Source organism: Pseudophryne corroboree, chromosome 6 (genome assembly GCF_028390025.1).
Source record: "Pseudophryne corroboree isolate aPseCor3 chromosome 6, aPseCor3.hap2, whole genome shotgun sequence".
Taxonomy (NCBI): Eukaryota; Metazoa; Chordata; class Amphibia; order Anura; family Myobatrachidae; genus Pseudophryne; species Pseudophryne corroboree.
This window is the reverse complement of record NC_086449.1, coordinates 88065394-88089289: the sequence shown is the minus strand read 5'-3', so window position 1 is coordinate 88089289 and position 23896 is coordinate 88065394. Positions and strand designations below refer to the sequence as shown.

The following is a 23896-nucleotide window of genomic DNA, read 5'->3' as shown; positions in this document are numbered from 1 at the left end:
TATAATTATTTCTTTCTTTCTTTCTTTCCTTTCTCTCTTTCTTTCTTTCTTTCTTCAAAAAGGGGGACTGTCTGCCGCAATATGTAAAAATGGGTAATCTGCCTGCCGCAATGAGTAAAAAGGGGGAATCTGCCTGCCGATATGTATAAAAAGGGGGAATTTGCTTGCCGCTATGTGTAAAAAGGGGGAATCTGCTTGCCGCAATGTGTAAAAAGGGGAATCTGCTTGCCGTATTGTGTAAAAAGGGGGAATCTGCCTTACATAATGTGTAAAAAGGGGCAATCTGCCTGACATAATGTGTAAAAAGGGGGAATTTGCCTGCCGTAATGTGTAAAAAGGGGGAATCTGCCTGCCGCAATGTGTAAAAAGGGGGAAGCTGTCTGCTGTAATGTGTAACAAGGGCACGCTGTCTGTCGTAATGTGTAACAAGGGGACGCGGTCTGCCGTTATGTGTAAAAAAGACACGCTGTCTGCCATTATGTGTAAAAAGTGTACACTGCCTGCCATTATGTGTAAAAAGTGTACGCTGTCTGCCGCTATGTGTAACAAGGGCACGCTGTCTGCTGTTATGTGTAAAAAGGGGATGCAGTCTGCCGCTATGTGTAACAAGGGCACGCTGTCTGCTGTAATGTGTAACAAGGGCACGCTGTCTGCTGTAATGTGTAACAAGGGCACGCTGTCTGCTGTAATGTGTAACAAGGGCACGCTGTTTGCCATTATGTGTAAAAAGTGTATGCTGTCTGCCGCTATGTGTAACAAGGGCACGCTGTCTGCCGTTATGTGTAAAAAGGGTACGCTGTCTGCCGCTATGTTTAAAAAGGGCACGCTGTCTGCCGTTATTTGTAAAAAGTGTATGCTGTCTGCCGCTATGTGTAACAAGGGCACGCTGTCTGCCATTATGTATAAAAAGGGGACGCTGTCTGCCGTTATGTGTAAAAAGTGCACGCTGTCTGCCGTAATGTGTAAAAAGGGGGACGCTGTCTGCCGTTATGTGTAAAAAGGGGGACGCTGTCTGCCGTAATGTGTAAAAAGAGGAATCTGTCCGCCGTAAGTTGTAAAAGGGTCTCTACCTGGTATAGTGGTGCTACTGTGCAGCTTAATTTGAATAATGGAGACTACTGTGCACTGTTTTATGAATTGGTATTATTTTGTGGCCACACCCCTTCCCCACGAAGCCACGCCAGTATGTATTTTTGCGCGCGCCCTACGGCGCGCACTGCCCCTGTTCTGAATCTAGTGGTGGGGCTCCGATGCCGTTTCTTGCACATAGTGCTAAAATGCCTAGTTACGCACTGTTGCTAGGTATCCATTTCTCTGGCCCTGAGCAGGTCCCCCTCACCAGATCCTCTCCAGGGGTGAGGAGGTGGACTTGGATGGGATGGGGTGCCCAAAGCATTTTGTCGCACCTGGGCCCACCGCTCGCTAGTTCTGCCACTGGTGCAAGAGGTGGAGCTCATGCAAATTGTGCCTCCAGCTAGCAAGTGACAAACACAAGACTGTTCCTGCTTGTCTCTTAGGCAGATAGGAGTCGGTGTGCAAAATCCAAACAGGGCATTAGAAGGGACTGGCAAGCAGGCAGGTAGGCCGCTGATGCTTTTGGCTAAGATCAAGTGTAGTACTGTATCTGTTCTCATAAATTTAATCTCTGATACGCCCACTATCTGGAGGCCATATATTAAATGGATTTTTAGAACAGGGAGATGGGAAAAGAGCTTGCTATGTCCACTCTATGCTTTAACCACATATTGCAGTACTTCCACGACCAGTGCACCTTTCCTGTTCTGTAATCCAAAAATAGACAATTGCTGCTTTTTATCTTTAAGTGTGCTTGCATGCCCATTTTGCAATGTCTTGCACAACCTAAATTTGTCTGTCCCCAGTGCTGCTTGTGCAGTGGTGACGGGTGTCCGGTGCTGGGACCATGCATTGGTTCCCTGCACCGAACCAGAAGCGGCCAATGGGAAGCACTGGATGCAGCATTTCAAATCCAGCACCAGCCAATCACGGACGGCTGTGGCGAGACAATTAGTGCTCGCCACTTGATGGGCCCCGCCCCCATGATGGCAGATGCCACCTAGACCTGGAGAAGTGTGGACGCCGCAGAGGAAGAGGAGCAGCGCAGCAGGGCACACAGAAAAGCGTGAAGTGTTCCTGAGTCCGCGGAAGAGGCCAGAAGACGCCGGGCACACCAAAGAAGATGTCCATTGTTGGCTGGACGTGGAGAAGAGGTGATGGCGCTGCTGGCCAGGATGGGACAGTGGCAGAAGAGTGAAGGACCACACCGGAGAGGTCACCAAGGGTGGAAACCAAAAGATCTGACGAAGCTCCTCCCGGTGCCTCTCCCACCGGGACTGGTAGGCCCTTGGAGATGGCATCTGTCACCCTCCCCTCTCCTCCCTAGTCCATCAGGGATCGGGCATTAGGCCCGTGGGGGATAAATCAGGCCTCAGGCCTGTGGGCGGAGTAGGCAGGCACTAGGCACGGGGCCAATAGCAGGCATTAGACCTGTGCCTGTAATAGAGGGCATTAGGCCCTAGTGTAAGTGTGGCCCATTAGGGAATATGGTGACCCTGGGCATTAGGCTCAGGTCACCCAGCAGGCCCCATGATAGGCCGGAACCAGGCTACATAAACGTTGGAAAAGGTTGACTTGGAGTTACAACTCCTCTTTTAGTGTACTATACTCTATATTAGGACTGTATAATCAAATAATTTACTCAGTCTGCATCTCTTTGCACCAACCAAAAGCAGGTTTAAATTATGCTTGATACCTACCTTGCTGGCAAAATAGATATTGTTAAGTAAAGGAGACTGTGACAGTGTAAAATTACCTTACAGTGCCTCCATTTATCACACAATAATAACAAATAACCATAATAATGCCTCCATGAATGCAGCCAGACGGTGTAATGACTGTCAGCATGCTGATTGGTGGATTGCTTGAGTTTTTCACCAATAAGAGTGCTGACAGCAATTTAATGTATGGACACATGTGGAGAGTAGATGCAGGAAGGGTAATTATTATTATGTTTTTTTTTTTTTATTTATTCTCTCCTGGCATGCTATCCTGTAAATAAGCTTGAGTTGTGGCCTTAGTTTATTTGTGTGGTCACGGCTTACCATACTGCCATTAAGTCGGCCCTGGTTGCAGTTGCCACTACTGCCATTACAGTCTGTTTGGATGAAATTATGTTTGAAACAGTCTTGAATTTCTGCTTAAGTGTGTCCAACCACTATTGCATGAAGTCCCTCTTTTTTACTATAATTTTCTAGCATATAATTATCCCTGCACCCATTCTCCATCCTGCAGTAACACCACCTCTCTGCCCCCATCCTATAAGAAAGCTGTCTGTAAGAAGTCTGGCTCTAAAACCTCATCATCACTGCTAAAAATTCTTCTCTCTACCACTGCCATTGTATCTCGCCCTGATAACCATTTCCATCTACAATGGCACCCTTACTTCTGCTCTGGACTCTTTTGGACTGGATGTCACTTCACACAAGTTGCAAAACTGTGACTCAGCTCTGACATTTCAAATGCACCAAACGAAACCAGAAAGATGTGGGGTGGGGGTGGAGGGGACCTGGACTGCACTGCACATCCTATTACTAAAGATATCAAGAGGTGCTATCATGCTGAGGCTTCTAATACTATCAGTGTCGGACTGGGGCATGAAGGGCCCACCGGAGGTGCAGGAGGTAGGGGCCCATGTTTTGGGGGTGGCCAGTCTCCAGATGGGGTTAGCCAGTTGCCACGGAGGCTTGACTAAATATTAGAGAGTGCATAGTCTGGGCCCCTTGATAAATATATACTTTACAGTTTAATTATAAGCATATAGTATAAGTATTATACATATGTATAATGTATAATTCAAGTGCACAGTCTGGAATTTGATCACTAGAGGAGGAGGTGGGCCCCCAGGCAGTGGGGCCCAATGGTGGTTTCCCCTGTGCCCCTATGGGCCAGTCCAACCCTGAATACTATGCTGGAGGAAGAGAGATCCAGATGCACACTCTTAGCACTAAGAACACTGATAGTAAAAAAATTAAATAAACCCTCACAATTAACATGGAGTATAATTGAAGTTCTTAGCACACATTTGGGCAAATATGCGGGCCCATGTACCGCGGCCAGGTGACTTCATCACATGGGTCCCTAACATTCCTGATACTATCACACTCTATACATTTATTCAAGACTTACCTCTAAATAGGGCCTTATCAGTGTGTGATCTGAAATGCAGGAATCCAGCTAATTAAACACCTGAGGGTGAATGGGAGGAGTGCCAATAGCACTGAGCATGATATCAAGATACCTAAAGATATCAAGAGGTGCTATCACTTCGGGCTCCATGCCTGACTTTGCTTGACACAAGGTTACTAAAGGGAGTAGTTGTTGACGTGGGTAGTGAAAGTACTATCCCTGGGCCTTACTTCTCCTCCTGACATCAAGGGTCCTTTAGCTACTTGTATGTAGCATCATCCTGCAGTAAATGGGTACCGGGTCGCATTGACCTGGCTTACCCGTTTACACTGCACCATGACCAGGGTCCTTCCTGGTACCAATCCCTTACAGACCTGAGCCAGAAATGCTATCAAGACTTTTAATCTTTCTTAAATAAAGTGCATAGTCTGGGTGCAAATACAAGGGGAAAAACGGTGCACTCACTATTGATATTTCCACCAAGAGACTCTGTAGTGTAATCCAAATTACTAAACAGATGTAGCCCTGTATTTTCTACATGAACATTCTATGTTTAGCTTGTGGCCTAAGGTGATACTTTATTACATATTGTATCCACTAATGTTTCAACAGAATAGTAACAATTGTATAACACTATTTATTGTTTCCCATTTGTATCATATTGTCCCCAATTCATGCAGGTTTCATTCTCAATGCTAAAGCTACTCACAATATGACAACTGATGCCTGCCATCTAAATGTATTCTTAATGCATTAATAATCAAATGATAAACCTGTCATTCTGAATCTTACATTATATGCAGATCTATTGATCTATGTTGTTTGTTACTATAATTATTTAGGAGTATTGCACAATGTTGGTGTCTCAGGCCTTGCACCTGTAGTCGCACACTTGTACACAAGGGGAATGGCGGCCTTACACATAGAAACATAGAATTTGATGGCACATAAACTCTTGGCTCATCTAGTCTACCCTTTCTATTGAGACAGAAGGGGTGCCGGTTGATGAGACAGAAGGGGTGCCGGTTGATGAGACAGAAGGGATACCGGTTGATGAGACAGAAGGGGTATCGACTGATGAGACAGAAGGGGTGCCGACTAATGAGGCAGAAAGGGTGCCTGATGATGAGTCTGAAGGGCTGCTGGCTGATGAGTCTGAAGGGCTGCTGGCTGATGAGTCTGAAGGGGTGCCGGATGATGAGACAGAAGGGGTGCCTGATGATGAGACAGAAGGGCTGCTGGCTGATGAGTCTGAAGGGCTGCTGGCTGATGAGACAGAAGGGGTGCCGGCTGATGAGACAGAAGGGTGCCGGCTGATGAGACAGAAGGGGTGCCGGCTGATTAGACAGATGGGTGAGTAGCAGAAAGAAAAGAAGGTGAATGTTAAGGGGTAAATTTACACTAACATCTAAAACAGAGTATTGGTGATGTTGCCCACAGCAACCAGTAAGATGCTGGCTATAATTTCTCTATTGCCTATTAGAAAATGATAGACAGCATCTGATTGGTTGCTATGGGCAACTTCACCAAATCTCTGGTTTAGAAGCTTTAGTAAATTTACCCCTAAGTCATGACGAGGAGCCCACTAGGGCTTGAGATGAGAGATAAAGCAGACAGAAGGGGTGTTGGCTGAGAGATCTAGAGATACAGAAAGGGACTGGATGGGGCTAGGGAAACAATGCAGGGCCATAGAGAAAGAAGGGTTGTGGCTGGAAAGACAGTAGAGTGATGACTGGTTAGACCGGGGAAGACTGGGTAGCTGGGGAGAAAAGTGTGTGTGTTGGGGGGGGGGGGGGGGGGCCTTTTGAGACAGAAAGATGTGGCCTGTCTGAGGATACAGAGTGGGAGGGGGGGGGGGTGTTTGCTTGATGGTGAGAGAGATGGAGAGGGGCTGTCAGAGGAGAGAAAAGGGGGAGGTGATGGCTGTAGAGACAGAAGAGAGCTGACAGCACCTAGATGGGTACTGGAGAGCTGGAGAGACAGAGGGCTGAGAGTAGTAATATCTGCTACACACCCTTTCTCAGCAGAGCTGTAGGCACACGACATGCCCTGTAGGGGGCACATTTGTGTCTAGTGACTATGTAATCCTGTGCGACTTACACATCACCTCTCCCTGTCTCTTTCATATGGGGTATGTGTTTGTGCTGATATATAATGTGCAGGGTTATCTAATTGCTTTATTTTAGTGAGATTCGCATTGTATGGCTGGAAGAACCGAGTACACAATGACCCGTGATTGTGCTGCTGGTCCCCACCTTTGTGTACTGTAAATCCTGTGCCCCCCTCCCATCGTGTGGATCCTCTTCCTGCTGAGGGAGCAGGACATGTTCCCAACACCTTCCCTACAGTACACCTCCAGTACAGGTTCTCACTCACACAGACTATCTGATCGTATGATGAAATCTGTACTACAGGCTATACCCAGGTATACAGGAAATGATGGTCACCCTGCAGTCTAGAGATGGACACGCAGGAGAAGCCTCAGGTCTCCGCAGAGACTGCTGACCATCACAGGCAAGTTCTCATTCACACCTAGAGAAGTGATATTTCAAAATGAGAAAGGGGGGATGGGAGGGAACCAGCAGCTCCATAGAGACAGTGATGTAGGGATGGACATCGATGGTCGATGTTTCCGAACCATCGATGTTTTCGTTTCGATGGTAGTGTTTTTAGCATTTAATGGTGCCCTCCCGATGTTTTTCACCATCGAATGATAGTCATTCGATGGTCTTCCGATGGTGGCTTGTTTTTTCTAATTCCAAATAGCTATGCCTCCCCTTGCTGCTGTGTCTATCAGGGAAACTTCCTAAGTCCGTTGGAGGCTGTCTGTTTCAGACATGAGCCTGCTCAGGCAGTCCCCTCACCCCCTCCCCTCTCTAGGTTGCTGCTAGGCAACAGGGCCCACTGCAAGCTCTGATTGGCTCTCACTGACTCAGAGAGCCAATCAGATCCCAGACCTTACCCTGCAGCAGCAGAAGCCACAGACACTCGGAGCTCAGGAGGATTCAGAGGAGACAGAGTGACCTCACTGATCTTTATATCACTCCAGCTATACACCACCACTGATCAGGGGGAATAATTTAGGAGGGCTATGGACAAAGTCCTTGCTTGAGTATGTTTTGGACTGTTGGAAAAACCAAGAGAAAACACAAAAACTATGGAAAGAACATACAAACTCCACACCATAATCATCGGAATTGGTCCCATGTGAGACATCAAGGCAAACCGCGCACTGAGCAAGTTGCCATCCACATTATTGTAAGAAATTCCCAGCCGGTACGCCGTACCGCCGGGTCGTCCACAATACTGCATTTTGCTGGCTTCGTTCTGTGTGAGGGGAGGAGAGCGCAGCGCAGTGCCTCTCCTGCCCCTCAATTCTCTTGGATACCCGGTCTCACTCTCCATCGACGGCGGCGCGGTCAATCTGAATAAGGCACCGGTTTACTAGCCAATCAGAGCTCATGGACCGGCAGCCGCGGCTCCTGATTGGCTGGCGGTCCGCGAGCTCTGATTGGCTAACGAACCGGCGCATCATTTCAGATTGACCCCGCCGCCGTTGGAGAGTGAGACCGGGCATCAAAGAAAATTGAGGGGCAAGAGAGACGTTATGCTACGCTCTCCTCCCCTCACATAGAAGAAACAGAGCCAGCGGTAAGGGGTGGGGGGCAATGAGCGCACAGTGGGACAATGTATATCTGGCACAGTGGGGGCATTGTATATCTGGCACTGTGGGGGAATTGTATATCTGGCACTGTGGGGGCAATGTATATCTGGCACTGTGGGGGCATTGTATATCTGGCACTGTGAGGGCATTGTATATCTGGCACTGTGGGGGCATTGTATATCTGGCACTGTGGGGGCATTATATATCTGGCACTGTGGGGGCATTGCATATCTGGCACTGTGGGGGCAATGTATCTCTGGCACTGTGAGGGCATTGTATATCTGGCACAGGGGGGCAATGTATATCTGGCACAGTGGGGGCATTGTATATTTGGCACTGAGGGGGCAATGTTACTTCATCATTGGGCATTGTGTGTGTATATTATATATGTATATTATACACACAATGTCCAGTGATAAAGTAATATGTTGCCCAGAGTCTGGCCCTGCCCCCGATCCCAATTCCCACATTGCAAACGAAAATGCAGGCTTTTGCGCATGAACTAGTCATATAAATAGTTTTCACCATCGAATACTTTTGATGTGATGGTTAGTAACCATTGCATCGAAAGTTTCAATGGTGGAACATTGCCATCATATGATGGTTTGCTTTCGATGTCCATCCCTACAGTGATGTCATATTTACCATGTAATAGGGACACGCGTATCATTAGACACATGGACGCTGCTATTCAATCAGTGTATGTTTGGGGGGTGAGATCTGTAGGAAAGCTCCAATATATGTATCAGGAGGATTTGGACTCGAAATGTTGTCCCTATTGAAACAGTTTCACAAAGAACAGGAAGTGACGCTGAAAATGACCCCGCCCTCATAGCACAGAGGTTTTCTTCTAAGTCCGCCCAAACATTATAAGAGGAGGATCTCAGGGCAGTGACATTCTCTGTTTGTTGTAGTTACAGCAGTGATCAGGAAGGAACATGTCAGGCAGAGGTAAAGGCGGTAAGGGGCTCGGGAAAGGAGGCGCCAAGCGCCACAGGAAGGTGCTGCGGGATAACATCCAGGGCATCACCAAGCCTGCTATCCGCCGTCTAGCACGGAGAGGAGGCGTGAAGCGCATCTCCGGCCTCATCTACGAGGAGACCCGCGGGGTGCTGAAGGTGTTTCTGGAGAACGTGATCCGGGACGCCGTCACTTACACCGAGCACGCCAAGAGGAAGACTGTCACCGCTATGGATGTGGTCTATGCTCTCAAGCGCCAGGGACGCACTCTGTATGGCTTCGGAGGCTAAACACTGAGGCGCATCTAATATCATCCGCACACAAAGGCCCTTTTCAGGGCCGCCCATCTCTTCTATGAGAGAGCTATAACCATGCGCCAGTATTACTCTACACTGCTTCTCCTGACTATACACCGGGGAGAGAACCTTATTTGTATTAGGTTGCGGTCTATCCGCTCTCCATGTATGTAATAATAAAGCTGATATACGGCCACCATTTATATTCTGCAACTACTGTAGGTGTCAGTGGTGCTCCATAGACTTGCACAGGCTGTGCAGATTGTTCTAAAGGTGTATGTTCTATTCTGGTGCGGGTTCTGTAATCGTGTTTCTATGATGTCTACATAGTATTAGCTACTGTAACTAGTATTGCTCAGATGAATAGGAGTAACTACAACAGGAGACAGACTGCTATGGGGATGTATAATTAGGTATCTGCATAAAACAAATGGTACCTTTTGGGCGCTGCTAGATAACAAGATCTCTGTGTTTTAATAGACCCACAGCTGTGAGGAGGAATGTGTGATCTCCTATAGATATAACCCTAAGGAAATCTTCAGAAGAAATCTACCATAAAAATAAGCGCTGGAAGGAAAAAAATAAAATAAAAAGTTATTCAATAAAATTATCAATTCTTTAAAATATCATTATTTCAAATCGGTGCCAACACCAAAATGAACTGTTTTGTCTTTTATATCGATTGATTTGATGTTTGCACCGGGTTGTTATTGATTGTATAGTTTTACGCTCGCAACTCGACAGATTTTCGTCTTCTCAGCGCTGAGTTCCTTTTGTCAATTGAATGTAAGAAATCCCTGTTCTCATCAAAGACACAAAAAAAATCCTTGGTCTGGGGAGGGGAACTACTATATTTTGTGGAAGTGAAAAAATAATAGTAAAATATATCCTTCATATGGACTCAGAATTGAGAGGAATAACTCTGCTGTTGCCCCAGTAAGATCATTACATGATCATAGCACTATACTGTGTGATCACCGGGACATTACACCTCTAATACATGAGACCTGGTCAAGGCGAAATAAATGTAATAGCTGCTGAGCTGCAGCGGTATGAGCCGATGAGTTATAAGCGGAAATACATTATATATACACATTGTATCCAATGCCCTGTTACATCCTACACAATGTGTACATTATTAACTAAAGAACTAAATTGACTTGGATACAACTGGCTGGTGTATTCCCAGCTCACACTGAAAAATAAATTGCGCAGTCCGGCTAAAGTGGTTAAATTATATATAAAACAATCAACGCCTTCTCATGTCGATTTTTGTAACAATTATCTGCTACTAGAAATGGTGGTTTTTTTCCCATAGTTCAAACGGTTATTTAAAACCAATCGGTGGAGGCGGCGTTATCCAATCAGGGTGCAGCACTGTGTATAAATAGGTTTGCATGTAGCCATTTCTCTCATTGTTATAGCTGTACAGTAGTATTTGCAGGTGCTTCTTGTGAAATATGGCCAGGACCAAGCAAACAGCGCGGAAGTCCACCGGCGGGAAAGCTCCCCGCAAACAGTTAGCCACCAAAGCCGCCCGGAAAAGTGCCCCAGCTACTGGCGGCGTGAAGAAGCCTCACCGCTACCGTCCCGGGACTGTTGCTCTCAGAGAGATCCGCCGCTACCAAAAATCCACTGAACTGCTGATCCGCAAGCTGCCCTTCCAGCGTCTGGTGCGGGAGATCGCCCAGGATTTCAAGACCGACCTGCGCTTCCAGAGCTCCGCCGTCATGGCCCTACAAGAGGCCAGTGAGGCTTATCTGGTGGGGCTGTTCGAGGACACCAACCTGTGCGCCATCCACGCCAAGAGGGTGACCATCATGCCCAAAGACATCCAGCTGGCCCGTAGGATCCGAGGGGAGAGGGCATAGATACTCGGCACTACTATACACGCAGCAACACAAAGGCTCTTTTCAGAGCCACCAAATCTTCCTATAAACTAGCTGAATCATAAACCTATAAATGTCTGAGCATCATCCAGTTGTGACGAACCCTCCGCTCCGATCTACAACTGACTGGACAAATCTAATACATGTATACGTTATGATGAAGAGATAAACAAAAGCCAGAGGGATAAAGAAATGTTTACACAGTATGTATGAAATAATTCCATGACGGCCAGAGCACGGTTATACCAGTGTTCCCGATACATCGCCTTGGAGAATTGCTGCTTTTCCAGCATGTCTCCTGCAGTGAGGAGCGCACGGATAGAGAATATCGTTTTCTCATTGCGCCGTGTGATAAGATAGATCACTCGCACACAAAGCCGAGCTTAGGTAGGAAATCCCGGCTATATACGATCAGTGCACGTCCCAGAAAAGCTGAAGGGGCCTCAATGGCAGAATGCAGTGATAGCAGAGGGAACATTTATGCGATCACTAGACTAAACCACAATTGGAAAGAGCGCCGGAAGTGAGAGCATCGTAACATTAGCAAATGATATAGCAGCTAAAGCTCATACATGTGTAATGTATAATACAGAATGATCCTGTTCCCTGCACCACAGTCTGTGAATGAAGTGTGGTTAATAAAAAAGCGGCTAGCGATACAGTAATGACAATGGTAGTACACACAGCTCTCCTGGGAAGACGTGGGTGGCTCTGAGAAGAGCCTTTGGGGTATATGCAATTGCGGTCGAATTCCCGAAATTGTCGAATTTCGGGTCATTTTCGACCAAAAAAAAAAATCGCCTATGCAATTCAGTGCTTTCCGACCAAAAAACGGACTTTCAAAATTCGACTTGTGTTTCTCTAGCGCAGAAAAACAGTCTTTTATAGGGCATGACGAGAGCGGCGAGCCGGATCTCTGTACCGCACTCGTACTCCAAGTCTCTTCGAACCCTATATGGCCATTGCTGGCCTAGTCGCTGAGAAGGAGGACAGGCATAGCGACTGGAAGCTCACCCACAGCAGGATGGAAGTGCCCGGCCTGTAACACATCTCTCCTTTACTGTGAGGCTAATACGTCCATTCTGACCTATCTGTCTCCTCCTGGCCCTGTAGATAATGAAGGTGATTTGCAGCACACTCTGTGCAGAGTAGGGTGCATAATAAAACACATAAAGATGACGTGTTGGCTCTTGAACACACAGGTACATAGCACAGGCATGATGCCTCACACGGTGCTACGAGGCTGAAGTTAGCTTCTTATTCGGCCAGCTTCTTATTCACTTCTTATTCAAGCTCCAGCTTCTTATTCACTTCTTATTCGAACTCCAGCTTCTTATTCAGATCATTCAGTTTCGCAAGGGTTAATGAGTCTTCTGTCACAAATTTGACACCTGAAATCAACAGAGTAGTGTCCCTTGCATGTGACCCACTTGTATTTTGCCTGGCCCAACACTGTTTTGGGCATGAAATACACTGGCAAAGTGGGCACACACACCATATTTTGCCATTTTGAATAAGTAGCTGTAGTTTTGCAAGGGTTAACTAGTCTTGGGCCACAAATTTGACACCTGAAATCAACAGAGAGTGGTCACTTGCATGTGACCCACTTGTATTTTGCCTGGCCCAACGCTGTTTTGGGCATGAAATACACTGGCAAAGTGGGCACACACACCATATTTTACCATTTTGAATAAGTAGCTGTAGTTTTGCAAGGGTTAACCAGTCTTGGGCCACAAATCTGACACCTGAAATCAACAGAGGGTGGTCACTTACATGTGACGCAGTTGTATTTTGCTTGGCCCAATGCTGTTTTGGGCATGAAATATACTGTCAAAGTGGGCACACACACCATATTTTGCCATTTTGAATAAGTAGCTGTAGTTTAGCAAGGGTTAACTAGTCTTGGGCCACAAATTTGACCCCCAAAAACAACAGAGGGTGGTCACTTATATATGACGCAGTTGTAATTTGCCTGGCCCAACGCTGTTTTGAGCATGAAATATACTGGCAAAGTGGGCACACACCATATTTTGCCATTTTGAATAAGTAGCTGTAGTTTAGCAAGGGTTAACTAGTCTTGGGCCACAAATTTGACCCCCAAAAACAACAGAGGGTGGTCACTTACATATGACGCAGTTGTATTTTGCTTGGCCCAACGCTGTTTTGGGCATGAAATACACTGGCAAAGTGGGCACACACACCATATTTTACCATTTTGAATAAGTAGCTGTAGTTTTTCAAGGGTTAACCAGTCTTGGGCCACAAATCTGACACCTGAAATCAACAGAGGGTGGTCACTTACATATGACGCAGTTGTATTTTGCTTGGCCCAACGCTGTTTTGGGCATGAAATACACTGGCAAAATGGGCACACACACCATATTTTGCCATTTTGAATAAGTAGCTGTAGTTTAGCAAGGGTTAACTAGTCTTGGGCCACAAATTTGACCCCCAAAAACAACAGAGGGTGGTCACTTACATATGACGCAGTTGTATTTTGCCTGGCCCAACGCTGTTTTGGGCATGAAATACACTGGCAAAGTGGGCACACACACCATATTTTACCATTTTGAATAAGTAGCTGTAGTTTTGCAAGGGTTAACCAGTCTTGGGCCACAAATCTGACACCTGAAATCAACAGAGGGTGGTCACTTACATATGACGCAGTTGTATTTTGCTTGGCCCAACGCTGTTTTGGGCATGAAATACAGTACACTGGCAAAGTGGGCACACACACCATATCTTACCATTTTGAATAAGTAGCTGTAGTTTTGCAAGGGTTAACCAGTCTTGGGCCACACATTTGACCCGCAAAAACAACAGAGGGTGGTCACTTGCATGTGACCCACTTGTATTTTTCCTGGCTCAACGCTGTTTTGGGCATGAAATACACTGGCAAAGTGGGCACACACACCATGATTTGCTATTTTGAATAAGTAGCTGTAGTTTTGCAAGGGTTAACCAGTCTTGGGCCACAAATTTGACAACTGAAATCAACAGAGGGTGGTCACTTACATATGACCCACTTGTATTTTGCTTGGCCCAACGCTGTTTTGGGCATGAAATACACTGGCAAAGTGGGCACAGACACCATTTTATAAATTACCATTTTGAATAAGTAGCTGTAGTTTTGCAAGGGTTAACTAGTCTTGGGCCACAAATTTGACCCCTGAAATCAACAGAGGGTGGTCACTTACATATGACCCACTTGTATTTTGCTTGGCCCAACGCTGTTTTGGGCATACAATACACTGGCAAAGTGGGCACACACACCATATTTTGCCATTTTGAATAAGCAGCTGTAGTTTTGCAAGGGTTAACTAGTCTTGGGCCACAAATTTGACCCCTGAAATCAGCAGAGGGTGGTCACTTACATATCACCCACTTGTATTTTGTTTGGCCCAACGCTGTTTCGGGCATGAAATACACTGGCAAAGTGGGCACACACACCATATTTTGCCATTTTGAATAAGTAGCTGTAGTTTAGCAAGGGTTAACTAGTCTTGGGCCACAAATTTGACCCCCAAAAACAACAGAGGGTGGTCACTTATATATGACGCAGTTGTATTTTGCCTGGCCCAACGCTGTTTTGAGCATGAAATATACTGGCAAAGTGGGTACACACCATATTTTGCCATTTTGAATAAGTAGCTGTAGTTTAGCAAGGGTTAACTAGTCTTGGGCCACAAATTTGACCCCCAAAAACAACAGAGGGTGGTCACTTACATATGACGCAGTTGTATTTTGCTTGGCCCAACGCTGTTTTGGGCATGAAATACACTGGCAAAGTGGGCACACACACCATATTTTGCCATTTTCAATAAGTAGCTGTAGTTTTGCAAGGGTTAACTAGTCTTGGGCCACAAATTTGACACCTGAAATCAACAAAGGGTGATCAGTTACATATGACCCACTTGTATTTTGCTTGGCCCAACGCTGTTTTGGGCATGAAATACACTGGCAAAGTGGGCACACACACCATATTTTGCCATTTTGAATAAGTAGCTGTAGTTTAGCAAGGGTTAACTAGTCTTGGGCCACAAATTTGACCCCCAAAAACAACAGAGGGTGGTCACTTACATATGACGCAGTTGTATTTTGCTTTGCCCAACGCTGTTTTGGGCATGAAATACACTGGCAAAGCGGGCACACACACCATATTTTGCCATTTTGAATAAGTAGCTGTAGTTTAGCAAGGGTTAACTAGTCTTGGGCCACAAATTTGACCCCCAAAAACAACAGAGGGTGGTCACTTACATATGACGCAGTTGTATTTTGCCTGGCCCAACGCTGTTTTGGCCACGAAATACACTGGCAAAGTGGGCACACACACCATATTTTACCATTTTGAATAAGTAGCTGTAGTTTTGCAAAGGTTAACCAGTCTTGGGCCACAAATTTGACACCTGAAATCAACAGAGGGTGGTCACTTACATATGACCCACTTGTATTTTGCTTGGCCCAACGCTGTTTTGGGCATGAAATACACTGGCAAAGTGGGCACACACACCATATTTTACCATTTTGAATAAGTAGCTGTAGTTTTGCAAGGATTAACCAGTCTTGGGCCACAAATCTGACACCTGAAATCAACAGAGGGTGGTCACTTACATGTGACGCAGTTGTATTTTGCTTGGCCCAACGCTGTTTTGGGCATGAAATATACTGGCAAAGTGGGCACACACACCATATTTTGCCATTTTGAATAAGTAGCTGTAGTTTAGCAAGGGTTAACTAGTCTTGGGCCACAAATTTGACCCCCAAAAACAACAGAGGGTGGTCACTTATATATGACGCAGTTGTATTTTGCCTGGCCCAACGCTGTTTTGAGCATGAAATATACTGGCAAAGTGGGCACACACCATATTTTGCCATTTTGAATAAGTAGCTGTAGTTTAGCAAGGGTTAACTAGTCTTGGGCCACAAATTTGACCCCCAAAAACAACAGAGGGTGGTCACTTACATATGACGCAGTTGTATTTTGCTTGGCCCAACGCTGTTTTGGGCATGAAATACACTGGCAAAGTGGGCACACACACCATATTTTACCATTTTGAATAAGTAGCTGTAGTTTTTCAAGGGTTAACCAGTCTTGGGCCACAAATCTGACACCTGAAATCAACAGAGGGTGGTCACTTACATATGACGCAGTTGTATTTTGCTTGGCCCAACGCTGTTTTGGGCATGAAATACACTGGCAAAGTGGGCACACACACCATATTTTGCCATTTTGAATAAGTAGCTGTAGTTTAGCAAGGGTTAACTAGTCTTGGGCCACAAATTTGACCCCCAAAAACAACAGAGGGTGGTCACTTACATATGACGCAGTTGTATTTTGCCTGGCCCAACGCTGTTTTGGGCATGAAATACACTGGCAAAGTGGGCACACACACCATATTTTACCATTTTGAATAAGTAGCTGTAGTTTTGCAAGGGTTAACCAGTCTTGGGCCACAAATCTGACACCTGAAATCAACAGAGGGTGGTCACTTACATATGACGCAGTTGTATTTTGCTTGGCCCAACGCTGTTTTGGGCATGAAATACAGTACACTGGCAAAGTGGGCACACACACCATATTTTACCATTTTGAATAAGTAGCTGTAGTTTTGCAAGGGTTAACCAGTCTTGGGCCACACATTTGCCCCGCAAAAACAACAGAGGGTGGTCACTTGCATGTGATCCACTTGTATTTTTCCTGGCTCAACGCTGTTTTGGGCATGAAATACACTGGCAAAGTGGGCACACACACCATGATTTGCTATTTTGAATAAGTAGCTGTAGTTTTGCAAGGGTTAACCAGTCTTGGGCCACAAATTTGACAACTGAAATCAACAGAGGGTGGTCACTTACATATGACCCACTTGTATTTTGCTTGGCCCAACGCTGTTTTGGGCATGAAATACACTGGCAAAGTGGGCACAGACACCATTTTATAAATTGCCATTTTGAATAAGTAGCTGTAGTTTTGCAAGGGTTAACTAGTCTTGGGCCACAAATTTTACCCCTGAAATCAACAGAGGGTGGTCACTTACATATGACCCACTTGTATTTTGCTTGGCCCAACGCTGTTTTGGGCATACAATACACTGGCAAAGTGGGCACACACACCATATTTTGCCATTTTGAATAAGTAGCTGTAGTTTTGCAAGGGTTAACTAGTCTTGGGCCACAAATTTTACCCCTGAAATCAACAGAGAGTGGTCACTTGCATGTGACCCACTTGTATTTTGCCTGGCCCAATGCTGTTTTGGGCATGAAATACACTGGCAAAGTGGGCACACACACCATATTTTGCCATTTTGAATAAGTAGCTGTAGTTTTGCAAGGGTTAACTAGTCTTGGGCCACAAATTTGACCCCTGAAATCAGCAGAGGGTGGTCACTTACATATCACCCACTTGTATTTTGTTTGGCCCAACGCTGTTTTGGGCATGAAATACACTGGCAAAGTGGGCACACACAGCATATTTTGCCATTTTGAATAAGTAGCTGTAGTTTTGCAAGGGTTAACTAGTCTTGGGCCACAAATTTGACACCTGAAATCAGCAGAGGGTGGTCACTTACATATCACCCACTTGTATTTTGTTTGGCCCAACGCTGTTTTGGGCATGAAATACACTGGCAAAATGGGCACACACACCATATTTTGCCATTTTGAATAAGTAGCTTTAGTTTTGCAAGGGTTAACTAGTCTTGGGCCACAAATTTTACCCCTGAAATCAACAGAGGGTGGTCACTTACATATCACCCACTTGTATTTTGCTTGGCCCAATGCTGTTTTGGGCATGAAATACACTGGCAAAGTGGGCATAAACACCATTTTATAAATTGCTATTTTGAATAAGTAGCTGTAGTTTTGCAAGGGTTAACTAGTCTTGGGCCACACATTTTACCCCTGAAATCAACAGAGAGTGGTCACTTGCATGTGACCCACTTGTATTTTGCCTGGCCCAATGCTGTTTTGGGCATGAAATACACTGGCAAAGTGGGCACACACACCATATTTTGCCATTTTGAATAAGTAGCTGTAGTTTTGCAAGGGTTAACTAGTCTTGGGCCACAAATTTGACCCCTGAAATCAGCAGAGGGTGGTCACTTACATATCACCCACTTGTATTTTGTTTGGCCCAACGCTGTTTTGGGCATGAAATACACTGGCAAAGTGGGCACACACAGCATATTTTGCCATTTTGAATAAGTAGCTGTAGTTTTGCAAGGGTTAACTAGTCTTGGGCCACAAATTTTACCCCTGAAATCAACAGAGGGTGGTCACTTACATATCACCCACTTGTATTTTGCCTGGCCCAATGCTGTTTTGGGCATGAAATACACTGGCAAAGTGGGCATAAACACCATTTTATAAATTGCTATTTTGAATAAGTAGCTGTAGTTTTGCAAGGGTTAACTAGTCTTGGGCCACAAATTTTACCCCTGAAATCAACAGAGGGTGGTCACTTACATATGACCCACTTGTATTTTGCTTGGCCCAACGCTGTTTTGGGCATGAAATACACTGGCAAAGTGGGCACAGACACCATTTTATAAATTGCCATTTTGAATAAGTAGCTGTAGTTTTGCAAGGGTTAACTAGTCTTGGGCCACAAATTTTACCCCTGAAATCAACAGAGGGTGGTCACTTACATATGACCCACTTGTATTTTGCTTGGCCCAACGCTGTTTTGGGCATACAATACACTGGCAAAGTGGGCACACACACCATATTTTGCCATTTTGAATAAGTAGCTGTAGTTTTGCAAGGGTTAACTAGTCTTGGGCCACAAATTTTACCCCTGAAATCAACAGAGAGTGGTCACTTGCATGTGACCCACTTGTATTTTGCCTGGCCCAATGCTGTTTTGGGCATGAAATACACTGGCAAAGTGGGCACACACACCATATTTTGCCATTTTGAATAAGTAGCTGTAGTTTTGCAAGGGTTAACTAGTCTTGGGCCACAAATTTGACCCCTGAAATCAGCAGAGGGTGGTCACTTACATATCACCCACTTGTATTTTGTTTGGCCCAACGCTGTTTTGGGCATGAAATACACTGGCAAAGTGGGCACACACAGCATATTTTGCCATTTTGAATAAGTAGCTGTAGTTTTGCAAGGGTTAACTAGTCTTGGGCCACAAATTTGACCCCTGAAATCAGCAGAGGGTGGTCACTTACATATCACCCACTTGTATTTTGTTTGGCCCAACGCTGTTTTGGGCATGAAATACACTGGCAAAATGGGCACACACACCATATTTTGCCATTTTGAATAAGTAGCTGTAGTTTTGCAAGGGTTAACTAGTCTTGGGCCACAAATTTTACCCCTGAAATCAACAGAGGGTGGTCACTTACATATCACCCACTTGTATTTTGCTTGGCCCAATGCTGTTTTGGGCATGAAATACACTGGCAAAGTGGGCATAAACACCATTTTATAAATTGCTATTTTGAATAAGTAGCTGTAGTTTTGCAAGGGTTAACTAGTCTTGGGCCACACATTTTACCCCTGAAATCAACAGAGAGTGGTCACTTGCATGTGACCCACTTGTATTTTGCCTGGCCCAATGCTGTTTTGGGCATGAAATACACTGGCAAAGTGGGCACACACACCATATTTTGCCATTTTGAATAAGTAGCTGTAGTTTTGCAAGGGTTAACTAGTCTTGGGCCACAAATTTTACCCCTGAAATCAACAGAGGGTGGTCACTTACATATGACCCACTTGTATTTTGCTTGGCCCAACGCTGTTTTGGGCATGAAATACACTGGCAAAGTGGGCACAGACACCATTTTATAAATTGCCATTTTGAATAAGTAGCTGTAGTTTTGCAAGGGTTAACTAGTCTTGGGCCACAAATTTTACCCCTGAAATCAACAGAGGGTGGTCACTTACATATGACCCACTTGTATTTTGCTTGGCCCAACGCTGTTTTGGGCATAAAATACACTGGCAAAGTGGGCACAGACACCATATTTTGCCATTTTGAATAAGTAGCTGTAGTTTTGCAAGGGTTAACTAGTCTTGGGCCACAAATTTGACCCCTGAAATCAGCAGAGGGTGGTCACTTACATATCACCCACTTGTATTTTGTTTGGCCCAACGCTGTTTTGGGCATGAAATACACTGGCAAAGTGGGCACAGACACCATATTTTGCCATTTTGAATAAGTAGCTGTAGTTTTGCAAGGGTTAACTAGTCTTGGGCCACAAATTTTACCCCTGAAATCAACAGAGGGTGGTCACTTACATATGACCCACTTGTATTTTGCTTGGCCCAACGCTGTTTTGGGCATGAAATACACTGGCAAAGTGGGCACAGACACCATTTTATAAATTGCCATTTTGAATAAGTAGCTGTAGTTTTGCAAGGGTTAACTAGTCTTGGGCCACAAATTTTACCCCTGAAATCAACAGAGGGTGGTCACTTACATATGACCCACTTGTATTTTGCTTGGCCCAACGCTGTTTTGGGCATAAAATACACTGGCAAAGTGGGCACAGACACCATATTTTGCCATTTTGAATAAGTAGCTGTAGTTTTGCAAGGGTTAACTAGTCTTGGGCCACAAATTTGACCCCTGAAATCAGCAGAGGGTGGTCACTTACATATCACCCACTTGTATTTTGTTTGGCCCAACGCTGTTTTGGGCATGAAATACACTGGCAAAGTGGGCACAGACACCATATTTTCCATTTTGAATAAGTAGCTGTAGTTTTGCAAGGGTTAACTAGTCTTGGGCCACACATTTGACACCTGGAATCAGGAGCCTATCAATACAGTCTCTGCGCATAAAGCTTTTCTTAGATTCTGCAATGTAGTCTCTGCGGGCCTAGGGGGTAATTCAGACTGCATCACTGCAGCAGCAGCGATCGCAGTCTGAATTACTTTGTGGAGTGCGCAATCCGGGAGCCCAGTGTGATTCTATCAGCATCTCAGGGCTTCGATCGCCTCTGCCTGATTGACAGGCAGAGGCTGTTACGTGGTGGGAAGGGGCATGCCACCGGTTTTAGAACCACGGTCTGGACAACGGTGGCCTGTCTGGACCGTTGGGGGGTGGCCCGAGGCAGCTGCGTGGTGTTACACACAGACTCTGCGACCCGGGATGTGGCGAGTAGCGGACTGCCAGCGTGCAGGAGCTTCGTTTGCAGGGAGTTACTCATCAGGTACAAAATCATCGACACCGTGCAATGGTTTTGTACCTGTGCGAGGGGGATGGGGGGGGGCTAGGGCCAGTCATGCAGGGCGGACCAGCCCTGTGCTGGGCATCCACCCGCATGTCAGAGTACATGATTGTAGATGTGCTACATTTAGCACATCTGTGATTAGATCTTGTCTGGGGACTGTTTCCTCAGACATTCAGTGAATGATGCTGCCCTGTGGCAAATTCGCGCATGCACCTACGCAGTGGCGGAACAAGACCATGGTGGGCCGAGGTGCAACAAAATGCGTTGCCCCAGCCCGCCCAAGATCCAAAACGTGTGTCAAAAAATAGGGCATGGTCTCATTGAAAAGGGGTGTGGGCACACAATAGTACCACCAATTCAAATTATGCCACACAGTAGTGCAACCTCATTACATTACACTGATTTACATTACATTACACTGAACAGTAGTACTCCTTATATACATTACGCTACACAGTACTGCTCCTGAAACACGTTATGCCACACAGTATTGCTTCTTATACGCATTACGCCACATAGTAGAGCTCCTTCTACACGTTACGCCACACAGTAGTGCTCCTGAAACACGTTATGCCACACAGTACTGCTTCTTATACGCATTACGCCACATAGTAGAGCTCCTTCTACACGTTACGCCACACAGTAGTTCTTATACACATTACAACACACAGTAGTGCCTCTTATACATGTTACGCCACACAGTAGTATCTTAATATACGTTATACCACACAGTAGTATCTTAATATACGTTATACCACACAGTAGTGCTCCTGATACACGTTACTCCACCCAGTACTGTTCCTTATACATGTTACGCAACACAGTAGAGCTCCTTATACACGTTACAACACACTTTAATGGTCCTTATACACTTTACGCCACACAATAGTGCTCCTTATACACGTTACGCCACACAGTGGTGCTTCTTATAGACGTTACACCACACAGTAATACCCCTTATACAGGTTAAGCCACACAGTAGAGCTCCTTATACACATTACGCCACACAGTAGAGCTTCTTTTACACATAACGCCAATATAGTAGGCACTACGGTAAAGTTTTAGGGTTAGGCTGCTGGGGGGGAGGGGTGAGGCACTGGGGTGGTGGCTAGGGTTAGGCTGTGGGGAGGGGTAAAGGTTAAGGTTAGCTACTAGGGAAAGGTTTAGGGATTAGGGATAGTGGGGAAAATACTCACCAGAACACTGCTGAGACATCGCCAATGCAATGTGATCCTGAAAAAGGCACTGCTGTCACCGGTATAAAGTACGAAACTGCTATATCACAAGGGACTGTTTGTTGACAGTTCTTTATGTCGACATAATGAATATCAATATGATAACTGTCGGCCAATTGTATCCAACTCCCACAAAAACTCAGAAGACTTCTCACTGTATAAAAATGGGACAATTCCTTTGTACAAGGATACACAAGGCCCATGGAGACAGATGTCCACACTATGCATCATGCAGCCAGCAGCAGCACATGCACCCTGGGTGACAACACATGACCCTGTGCCTGGCTGCCTTAGTGGGGTCACTCTATGCTGTGCTGTATGTTATATGTCACTGCACAGTCACCATTACTATTTGCAGAGAGACCACCACCTCCCAATCTCCGCCCCCTCAATGTAGGCTCCGCCTCTTCGGGGTCCGCGATTCTGAGTTTGCAGGATGAAATGTACAATTAGAAAAATGTATAATAAAATAAAAATAAATAAACACACAGCTGCCTTACCGCCTTTACAAGGAATGCTGCTGCACTAACTCTACAGTTTAGCCGCATGGTCACGTGATGCTCCGGCTCCGGTAGCAAAAAGAAACAGCTGGGCTGCCCGTGAATGAGAGGGGAAGATGGCCCCTTCTCCTTCTCCAGACTCCTCCACTGCATCCTCCTCCCCCTCTGGCCAGACTGCAGCTCAGCCTCATTCTGTTAAGGGGAAGCGGCGGCTTGCAGCGCGCCGGCAGGTGGCATGTAATGAGTCAGTCTCACTCATTGTAGTGCCTCCGGCTGTGGGCCCCTTCATCGTGGAGGGGCCCTGCCGGTTGCACCGCTGCAAGTTCCACCCCTGAACCTACGATAATAGCCCACCAGACCAAAGAATATCCTGAGTTGCGACATACATTTTAGCTTAGGCCATGTGAAGACTGCTTCCACCTTGCCAGGTTGAGGTTTAACTTACCCTTGGCATACAATATACCCCAGATACTTTGCCTCCACAGATATGATGGCACACTTCTCCAGGTTAGCTGTGAACCCTTGTGCCTGTAGAGACTGTAACACTGCATCCACCTTTGGAAGGTGCGACTGGAGCAAACCCACTGTGGTAGAGAAGGCTGTTGTTGCTTTGGCAGCTTCCATCAGAGGAATTTGCCAGTACCCCTTCAGTAAATCTAGCGTAGTTAGATACAGGCTTATTGCTAAGTTCATAAACCCGGGGCATAGGATAGGAATCAAACCGAGGAACTTTATTTAACTTTCTGAAGTCATTACAGAATCTCAAAGCTCCAAAAAGCTTGGGCTCTAAAAAAAAATGGGATTATTCCATTCACTGTTTGACTACTCTGTGACCCCCAAGCGCCGCATCACTTCCAGTTCCCGTTTTACTGCTGCCTGTTGGGCCTCAGATATACAATATTGCCTTTGTTTTATCACCCCCCTGGGTGGAGTAACATTGTCATGCTGTATGATTTGAGTTTTCC

At 45.7% G+C, this 23896-nt stretch overlaps 2 protein-coding genes and 1 non-coding gene across 3 annotated transcripts; all 3 read left to right on the top strand.

Annotated features, from left to right (window-relative positions):
• The first annotated feature begins 1583 nt into the window (after positions 1–1583).
• Positions 1584–1776, top strand: LOC134938201 (U2 spliceosomal RNA). Its single transcript, XR_010180813.1, has one exon. It is a non-coding gene; the product is annotated as a U2 spliceosomal RNA (small nuclear RNA).
• A 7029-nt stretch (positions 1777–8805) lies between these two features.
• On the top strand, positions 8806–9117 carry LOC134934329 (histone H4). Its single transcript, XM_063929787.1, has one exon. It carries the CDS (start codon positions 8806–8808, stop codon positions 9115–9117), a length of 312 nt encoding a protein of 103 aa, XP_063785857.1.
• A 1440-nt stretch (positions 9118–10557) lies between these two features.
• LOC134936397 (histone H3) lies at positions 10558–11638 on the top strand. The gene has a single exon (XM_063931431.1). The coding sequence runs from the start codon at positions 10584–10586 to the stop codon at positions 10992–10994; it is 411 nt and encodes a 136-aa protein (XP_063787501.1). The 5' UTR covers positions 10558–10583; the 3' UTR covers positions 10995–11638.
• Positions 11639–23896: the final 12258 nt, after the last annotated feature.

What these genes read in the sequence shown, in the direction of transcription:
- LOC134934329 (XM_063929787.1), top strand. Translation starts at nt 8,806, where the DNA reads ATGTCAGGCAGAGGTAAAGGCGGTAAGGGGCTCGGGAAAGGAGGCGCC.
- LOC134936397 (XM_063931431.1), top strand. Translation starts at nt 10,584, where the DNA reads ATGGCCAGGACCAAGCAAACAGCGCGGAAGTCCACCGGCGGGAAAGCT.